The following is a 10,147-nucleotide window of genomic DNA, read 5'->3' as shown; positions in this document are numbered from 1 at the left end:
TTTTTTTTTTTTTTTGGCCCAACCCAACTCAACAGGGATGGAGTCACAGTAAGTAGGAAAAGGAAGAGACAAGCCTGCGGGAGGAGCAACTTTTAATACTGTCAATCACTCACTCTTCTCAAATTCTCTCATCCTTAGACCTCCATAATGCCACACCAACCTGTCCTCCCCATCATCCCTTTGGCTTCTCCTCAGGCATTTTTTCAGGCTTCTCTTCTCTTCTCCAGTGGTTCACAACCATGGAGAAGAGATGAATATTCGTATCATTTGGGAACCTAGCAGTGGTTCTCAACCTTCCTAATGCCGTGACCCTTTAATACAGTTCCTCATGTTGTGGTGACCCCCAACCATAAAATTATTTTTGTTGCTACTTCATAACTGTAATTTTGCTACTGTTATGAATCGTAATGTAAATATCTGAAATGCAGGATGTATTTTCATTGTTCCTGACCCACAGGTTGAGAACTGCTGCATAGAGGATCCTACGCCCTACTAAGGATTCTGCACTCAGTTCCAATGAGTTCATCAACCTGGAAGCTCTCCACATTCTATCCTTTGAGTTTTTACGGAGGCTTCATTATATAGGCATAATTGATTAAAACATTGGCCATTCGTGATTGATTCCACCTCCAGCCCCTTTCCCCATCTTGGAGCTCATGGAAGTGTGACTGAAAAGTCCGCACTCTAATCATCTGGTGGGCTCCACTAGTAACCAGCCCCCATTCTTTTTTCTTTTTAATTTTATAGTTGCCAAAATTTTTTTTATTGGTTTTAGAGAGAAAGGAAAGGAGAGGGTGAGAGAGATAGAAACATCGATGAGAAAGAAACATCAACATCGATCAGCTGCTCTGGCACACCCCTGCCGGGGATCGAGCCCACAACCTGGGCACGTGCCCTGACTGGGAATCCAACCAGTGATCTCTCAGTGCATGGATCAGTGCTCAACCACTGAGCCATACCGGCTGGGCCCAGCCCCCATTCTTAAGTGAGGTCCAAAAACCACTTCATTAAAATAGCCATAGATATCTTTGTCTCTCTTATCCCTCAGGAAATTATAAGGGTTTTAGGTGTTTTGTGCCAGAAACAGGGACAAAGACCAAATACATACGTTTTCCTTTCTATAAATTACAATATTACACTCTTCCTAGACCCACCTCCCAACATCTTAGGGAATAAACAGCAGTATTCTTAACGTTCTGCAGGAGAATCTAAATAGCGGCCTGAGTAGAGCAGCATTGTTCCAGCCACCTCTCAAATGTAGCATCCTCAGGGATCTATCCTGGGTCCTCTAATCTTTTCAGGGTGGAGATTTCCCAGATTAAACTCATTGAACTCCAGGGCTTTGACTGCCATCGCTGGGCTAATTGCCTTCAACTCTGAATTGCTGGTACAGACCTCTCCTGCCCGCCTGACCCATACCTCCAACTGCTGACTAGGTATTTACTTCTGTCTCACAGGACACAGCACCATACAGCCCACATCAAAACCGTCAGTAACATCTTTAAAAACTTCTTCTCTGAATACTTAAAAGGTAAAGCATACTTTCTTTATATTAACAGTTCTCAAATGAAGGAGATTGGGTTGGAGGTCACATATGAGAATCAACTGTGGAATTTTTTTCCTAAACCTACCTTTTGTCTGTATAAGTTAGTGTATTGTTTTGGGTTAATTTAAAAATAAATTATGTCCTGGTGTTAAAGAAAATTTCCTTCATCTCTCATTTAATAGTGATCACATCCTGCTGAATCTGTCTTTTAAATAATAGCAGAATCTCTGTTTGTTTTTTTCTCCTACTGCCACTATCTTAACCCATTTCCTCCAAAGCATTCGCTACTCTGCAACCAGAAGTATCTAAAACACAAATCAAATCATGCCACTCCCCAGCGTTAATTACCATAGGACAAATTCATAATCCTGAATAGAGTTTAGGAAGTTGTACCCCAAATAATCCTTGCTTACCTCTCCAACCTACCCTCCAATTTACCCTCCACAGTCCAACTGCCTGCATTTTTCTTTCAGTTCAAAGATGCCATGCTCTCAAAGACCTCAGGGTCTTCATGCATAGTTTGCTCTGTCTGACACCTTTTCCTGTAACCTCGATCTAACTCCTGATTTTCATTTAGTTCCCCACTTGAACTTCAATTTCTCAGGAAGACATCACCATATTCTCCGACCTCAGATCTTCTCACCATACTTTCCAATAAGAACCCAATAGACTGTAAACTTGCTGGGGCAAGGATCATGTGTCTTCTGTTTGTCCAGGTTCTGGCCCTTCGTCACCCCTCAATAATTGGCTGAATGAGTAAATGACCTTCATGTGTAATGGATTACCATTACTGACTCCAGAACAGCACCGTCATGGGAGATATTTTTTAGTCATTAGAAATATTACACAGTAATCAAGTAAACTTAAGGGCAAAAATAAAATGCATTTAGAAAACCTCATCTCTCCAATTATTAGGTGGAAACCATTCTTTTAGATGGAGTTTAGGAAATTGCTGGAAATCAGGGAACTTAATTCTCTTAATGTTACAGTTTATTAATGAAGCTCTCTGTCTTGATTTTTCTGCATAATTACCATAACAACCTATGTTCACAGATGATTTTTTCAAAATGACCAGTCTGTATCAACTCAGCCTCATAAGCTACCATTTGAAGAGTAGTGCAAATGAAAAAGAAAAGTTATTGAGTACATATTTACAGTTTCAACACTGGGAGGTTTGCCTTTAATGTTAAGCTAAATAATTCCTGTAAATCAGGCAGAAGTGAGAGTGAGGTAATCATAAGTTTAATGATCCAATGCTAACTGACTTAACTTCTTCCAAATAGATTATCTATAATAATAAAAGCATAATATGCAAATCGACCGAACGACCAAACAGCAGAATGACCGTCCAGACGACCTTCCGGACGACCACGCTGTGACACACACTGGAGCCAGGCCATCCAAGGCAGGTGCAATGCGATTGGTTGGGGGCCCTGCCATCACCCCACAATCGCCCAGCAGAGGGAGGCCCAGGTCACCCTCTGCGGGGCAATCGCTGGGGGGGGCTCTGCAATTGATCGCCCCAAAGAGGGAGGTCCAAGCCACCGGCCGGTGGGGCGATCGGTGGGGGAGGGCTCCATGATTGCCCCAAAGAGGAAGGCCCAGGCCACCCTCTGCACAGCGATCAATTGTGGAGCCCTGGCTCGGTGGGCGGGACTTCCCTCTGTGCAGCATGGATTGTGGAGCTCTGGCTGGGAGAGAGGTCCAGGCCACCGGCCAGCAACGCTGTGGTGGGTGTGTAGGGCCGGCCAGCAATCACTCCGCAGAGGGAGGCCCAGGCCAGCCAAGCGATTGCACCTACACCTGTCCCCGGCAGAGGAAGGCGACTGGAGGCAGGTGCAGGGGAGGCAGCACCGCACAGATGGCAAGCAGTGGCAGCGGCGGGGGCGAGGCCAGCTTCCTGCAGCCAGGGGAAGGAAAGCCCAAAACGCTGTGGTGGGTGTGTAGGGCCGGCCAGCAATCACTCCGCAGAGGGAGGCCCAGGCCAGCCAAGCGATTGCACCTACACCTGTCCCCGGCAGAGGAAGGCGACTGGAGGCAGGTGCAGGGGAGGCAGCACCGCACAGATGGCAAGCAGTGGCAGCAGTGGGGGCGGGGCCAGCTTCCGGCAGCCAGGGGAAGGAAAGCCCGGATAGGTCCTGATCACCAGCCAGGCCTAGGGACCCTACCTGAGGGTTCCTGGATTGTGAGAGGGGGCAGGCAGGGCTGAAGGACCCCCTTCCCCCAATGCATGAATTTCATGCACCGGGCCTCTAGTGTAATATAAACCAGGAGGCTGGCGAAGGTAATATAATTTTCAGAAAGAAATCTGAAGGGGAATAATGATGACTGACTTGTGATGGACCATTCTTCGTAGCAAGAAAAAGAGAGGCACAAGCAGGGATCTTAAAGATCTAGTACTTGTACAATGCTTGGTCTGGAAAAGGAAAGTGCAAGTATTATCTATTTATGCATAGACACTTGTACAATGCTTGGTCTGGAAAAGAAAAGTGGAAGTATTATCTATTTATGCATAGACACCTGCTAAAAAGTTAGTGTTAGTTTATGCAGGAAAATTATGTTTCTCTAGATTAGTGCTGTTCAACAGGAATATAATAAAGCCACATATAAAATGTTTAATTTTATAGTAGTAACATTAAAACAGTAAAAAAAAAGTGAAATTAATTTTAACAATATACTTTATTTAACTCAGTACATCCAAAATATCACTTAAACATGTAATCACTATTAATTTTTAACTATTTATTTCAACATGTAATCAATATCTAAAAAAAAAATAATGAAGCCCACACAGTGTGGCTCATGGTTGAGCATCGACCTATGAACCTGGTTATGGTTTGATTCCCGGTCAGGGCATATGCCTGGGTTACGGGCTAGATCCCCAGTGTGGGGTGTTCAAGAGGCAGCTGATCCATGATTCCCGCTCATCACTGATGTTTCTGTCTCTCTCTCTCTCCCTCTTCCTTCCTCTCTGAAATCAATAAAAAATATTTAAAAAGTAAAATAAAATAATGGAATATTGTATTTTATTTTTTGTACTATCTTTGAAATCCAGTATGCAATTTATAGTATAGCACCCCTCACTGTAAACTAGCCAAATTTCTTGTGCTCAATAGCCACAGGTGGCATACTGACTATTGTATTGGGCAGTGTACCTATGTAACTTTAGACTCTATTACCCGAGTAATTGTGTGTGTGTGTATGTGTGTAATGCTATTAGGGACAACTCCAAAGTAATGAGAGATCTGAAATATTTTTTGAATAACCAATTAAATAAAAATTTTAAAGTATAGTTTTATAATCATTTATGCATTTTATTATGTTCTAATTCTTTGAATATTGGTAATCCATGGATGGACTATGATTAACTATAGTAATACAGTTGTGATTTGTGATGCCTTATTTTAACAACCATCTGCTATCAAAGTTTCTTTTTTAAAAGCCTTAGTAAGGATGCAGACTATGAGTGGAAAAGCAGCCTGGCCAGTGTGGCTCAATGGTTGAACATCAACCCATGACCCAAGAGTTTATGGGTTCGATTCCCAGTCAGGGAACATGCCTGGGTTGCGGGCTTGAGTCCCCAGTAGGGGATGTGCAGGAGGCAGCTGATAGATGTTTCTCTCTCATCCATGTTTCTCTCTATTCCTCTCCCTTCCTCTCTCTCTAAAAAATCAAACACATAAACAAAACAACAACAACAAAAAATGAGAAGCAACTGGATGAGCGGCAATCACTAGAGCCTCCTCAGATATGACGTCTCCACAAACAAGTCTGGGCTCAGACCCTCCAGATGGAATACTAACTTCCTTTTGGTTCATCCAGGGAACTACCAGTGGAGTGAGAGGAGAGGCGCTTCTCAAGGTAGGCAGGGAGGTGAGTGAGTCTGTCTGCATGCAGGATGAAAGTGCCTCTCTACAGTCAATTCACTTCCCTAAAAGGGTATCTTACTCTCAACGTCTCACACCCTGAACATTCTAGATAAATGGGCATTTGCTGCTCACTTTAGATTATAGCTACAGTAAATATACCACATATGCAACAACATTATTCACAAAGATAGGGGAGGCATGGGGGGGGTGGATATTGAACTCCTCTTTTATGGGGAATTGTCTATTTGAATCAAACTTTGATTTGAAATTCTGAGACCTAAAGACTAGTCAATGTGGATAGTATTTTGAATTTGCAGGAGATAGGCACCAATGTAAGAGATATTTCAACTTCATCTATGGCTTTTCAAGTTAAGCTATTTTAAATGAAAGAAAATACCTTATTGACATGGCAATCATAGCTCAATCTTTAGTTATTATAAGATTTTTTGGTTCAGCCAACAAGAAAATATTTTTCATTGTGTTTCATTTCAACTGTTACCTTTTAATTTATACATTTAACTTTTAAAAAATTATTGAATTTATTGGTGTGACATCCTATCTAATAATAGACAAACATGGTAATTGACCGTACCTTCACTATGCCTCCCATTGGCTAATCAGCACGATATGCAAATTAACCACCAACAAAGATGATGGCTAATCTGCATACCGCAGGCAGGGCAGGACATCACGAGCCGCCAGCAGAAGCCCCAGCAGCCACCTATTATGGCAGTAACTCTATCAGTAAGCACTCTGAAAGTCAGTGGCATAAATGCACCAATTAAAAGACAGATTGTACCTCAGTTGCTGGCTTGATCCCCAGTCCCTATCAGAGCATGTGCAGGAGGCAACCAATCAATGTGTCTCTCCCTTTCCCTTCACTCTCTCTAAAATTTAATGGAAAAATATCCTTGGGTGAAGATTAACAAAAACAAAGTAAATGGATTAAGTAACATTAAAGAGATTATAAGAAAAATATATTCCAAATTTTGTTAGTTGTATAATGGTTATGTTTAAATTATTAACACCTAAGAAATTGGGTGAAGGGTACATATAATATGCTGTAGTATTTTATAGGTTTTTTTACATGTATGAGATTATTTCAAATTAAAATATTAAAAAATTAAAAATTAATAAAATATTAATTGAAATGTATCTGCATTACATGAAAAATCTCCTAATTGCTTCTAGCATAATTTATTAAATTGTGCTAAAATTTACAAGGGTTCAATTAAAAAATATCTTAATTCTAAATGATATAATAGAAAATATATAATAGTGCAGTTATAAGCACTTATCTGAAAATAAAAATTTAAAGAAGTGAATTTAAAGAAGGGATTAGCCAAAGAAAATATATGCACAACCCATGGACACAGACAACAGTATGGTGATGGCCAGAGAGAAGTGGGGGGCAAGAGCTGGGTAGAGGGGGCAAAAGGGGAAATAGGGACATCCTATATAATAATAATAAAAGGCTAATATGCACATTGACTGAGCGGCAGAATGACCGTTTACTATGATGCGCACTGGCCACCAAGGGGCAGATGCTCAATGCAGGAGCTGACCCCTGGTGGTCAATGCACTTCCATATGGGGAGTGCCACTCAGCCAGAAGCTGGCTCATGGCTGGCCAGCGCAGTGGTGGTGGCAGGAGCCTCTCCCACCTCTGTGGCAGCACTAAGAATGTCCAACTAACAGTTTAGACCCTATCCCTTGGGGGCCTAAGCCTTTAGTCGAACATCCCCCGAGGGCTCCCTGGCTGCCAGAAGGATGTCTGACTGCAAGCTTAGGCCTGATCCCCTGGGGAGTGGGCCTAAATCGACAGGTGGACATTCCCCAAGGGGTCCTGGACTGCAAATGGGCGCAGGCCAGGATGAGTGAATCCCCCCCCCAGAGCACAAATTTTTGTGCACTGGGCCTCTAGTTGGTTAATAAAATTATATAGGTTTCAGCTGTACGATTCCATAATACATCATCTGTACATTGTATTGTGTGTTCAACACCCCATCCATCACCAAGCCTCCTTCCATCACCATTTATCCCCCCTTTACCCAAGAAGAGGATAAAGGGGAGATACATAGTCCTATATAATAAAAGGCTAATATGCAAGTAGACCAAATGGCGGAACAACTGGTCGCTATGACGCGCATTGATCACCAGGGGGCAGATGCTCATGCAAGAGCTGCCCCCTGGTGGTCAGTGCGCTCCCACAGGGGGAGCGCTGCTCAGCCAGAAGCCAGGCTCACGGCTGGCAAGTGCAACAGTGGTGGCAGGGAGCCTCTCCTGCCTCCACAGCAGCACTAAGGATGTCAGACTGAGGCTTAGGCCCGCTCCCCTAAGCTGTTAGTCGGACATCCCCCAAGGGCTCCCAGACTGTGAGAGGGCGCAGGCGGGGCTGAGGGACCCCCCTGCCCCTCCACCCAGTGCACGAATGTTGTACACCGGGCCTCTAGTTTCTTTATAAAAGGAAGAGAAGATGCACTGTTTAAAACATTGCATGAAAAATAATTTTAGTCAATTTTTTTGCTAATATGCAAAGCTAGTACTACAGCCACTAGTGTTACAATCAGTGATTGAATAGAAATCTTGTCTTCCTTTTTGCCTTTAACTGACCCAAAATTTAAAAGTTAAAAATATCCCTTTGGCTTATCATTTCTAATTACTTCTCTTATTTACCAATCAGGTTGACAACAAAGTTTTGCTTTGCTTTTATTCATTCAGCTATCACTATATCTTCATTTAATTTGTCTTTGTTCTGCATTTACCATGTGCTCATTTCTCTAAGGATATTTCTGTAGTTGATCCCTATGTTCCAAATGCCCAAAGAATTTAGGTTTTCCTTCAATTTTGACAGGCATTATTATCTGAAATTTTATATAATGCTAATGACATCTTTCCAGTTAAAATACAGACATCTAGAAATAGATTCCATGACCTTCCAGATAGGAATTAAGTGCCAGGTACCAGCAGTTATAATGTCATGGATCAGAAAACTATGACAGGATAACAGAAATGACATTTCTACCTCCTGAAGTCTTGTCAAGATCCTCTGGCAGGTCAAGGTTGCCTGCTCCACTTGTTAATTCTTTATCCCACAATTCCCTCACGCAATGAAAATTATGTTTTACAGAATTATTCCAAAGATATAGGTCTATGAATGTGTTATGCTTTAATAGTCTGCTTTTGGGGATGGAAGAGGCTTCATGAGTGACTGGAGCTTATTCTACGTGCTACTGACAACTCCTAGACTTTATGGATGCTCTCTGAGTTAAAAACAAAAATCCCATTATATGCATACTCTATTTGAATTCATTCCAAATGAAGAAAACCAGCTTCCTAGTTTGAGAAAAAGCAAAAACTACTATTAAAAGGGGTTAAAGGTTTAATAACTAGCTTATCTCAAAAGTCTCAATATGAAAACGGTACCAATTATAACCTTTTATTCACCGTTTACAGATGACTCGTCAGCTCAGCAGGCAACATATTGGACTCTTCATTTCATTTCATTTGCACTGAAGATGGGTACAGAAAAGAGCAGGGCTTGGACTTTGGACCCAAGCAGACCTGACTTAGACGTGGGGTCCCATCTCCCACTCACTAGCTGAGTAGCCTTTAGAAGAAGGACTTGCAACCCCCTGAGTCACAGAGTCCTCTGTGTGTTAAGTAGGAACAATGCCCACGATGACCCAGAGGTGCCCGAGAGGAAAACATTAAGCAACATATATGGCAGTGCCTAACAGTGTTTAGAACAAGATAGGTCTGAATTAGTATTAGTTCCTCTTTCACACCCCACCCTGTGGGTCTGTGCAAAGCAAATCTGCTTTGGTGCTTTGAAACATGAACTTTCTCCCCTCCCCCTTCAGAACACATTTTCTAAGTCATCACAAATCTAAGAAGAGACATTAAGAAATGACTTCACATGGAAGTAGCTATTTAACATGAGCGTTTTGGGAGATAAAAACTAGTAATTATATGTTCCGGCTAATTTAATTGTATTAACAATGAAGATGCCGAATTTTCCTGTGTCCTTCTTTGACATTTTTATATGCTAAGTAAAGCTCCAGCGTTTTCTGATTTAGAGAGCCCTCAAGCTACTTGACAGGATGTGGGATCAATTCCAACTGCGATTCCTGATCTGCCCCCTAGCCCCCTTGCTCTCTAAACAAGGCTGGTGGGTCAATGATGGAAATACAATTCTTCCGTCTTGGCTTAGCTGTATCCTGTTCTTCATGTGCTGAGACTTTACAATGTGTTTCACAAAAGGATGGGGGAAGGGGAAGGTACTATAAACATGTCCCTCTAGTTCAGTCATAGTTATGTCAGAGACCTGCACTCATTGCTAAAGGCTTAGCACAGGGAGGAGAAGGGTGACAGCAAGAAGGGGGCCCCTTTAGGGGTAAGAAGTGAAGACGGTGTGGAGTTGAGTGAAAACCGTCTGCTTTACCCTAGAAGCAGAAGGCACCATGCGTCCTTCCGGGACTTGTGTGACCGTGGAGCCCCCGAGCTGGGGGGAGGGCGTGTGTGCACTCCCTCCTGGTCCCAGATCCTACTCACCCAGCTGGAGCTGTTGGCAAGTCCGGTTTGGGTTCTGTCCGATCTGGCATTTGTAAATGGCCCCGGGATGCACCACGGAGGCGTTGGCGAGCCAGTCGGCGGTGGGAGCCCCCACGACGAGCCTACGGAGAAACGGAGAAACGCGCACGTGCGCGCAGCTGGAGCCGAGCCGCGGGGAC

The 10,147-nt window shown here is 43.0% G+C and overlaps 1 protein-coding gene across 1 annotated transcript in view; it reads right to left on the bottom strand.

The window, feature by feature from the left end:
- ITGA4 (integrin, alpha 4 (antigen CD49D, alpha 4 subunit of VLA-4 receptor)) overlaps positions 1-10,147 on the bottom strand; it is an 84,427-nt gene that overhangs the window by 72,603 nt on the left and 1,677 nt on the right. The window contains 1 exon segment of the mRNA XM_014547157.1: positions 9,969-10,145. Within this exon segment, the coding sequence (XP_014402643.1) occupies positions 9,969-10,145 (177 nt within the window).

This window comes from Myotis brandtii, unplaced genomic scaffold, assembly GCF_000412655.1.
Source record: "Myotis brandtii unplaced genomic scaffold, ASM41265v1 scaffold112, whole genome shotgun sequence".
Lineage (NCBI taxonomy): Eukaryota > Metazoa > Chordata > Mammalia > Chiroptera > Vespertilionidae > Myotis > Myotis brandtii.
The sequence above is the reverse complement of the archived record's forward strand: the minus strand, read 5'-3'. Positions and strand labels throughout refer to the sequence as shown.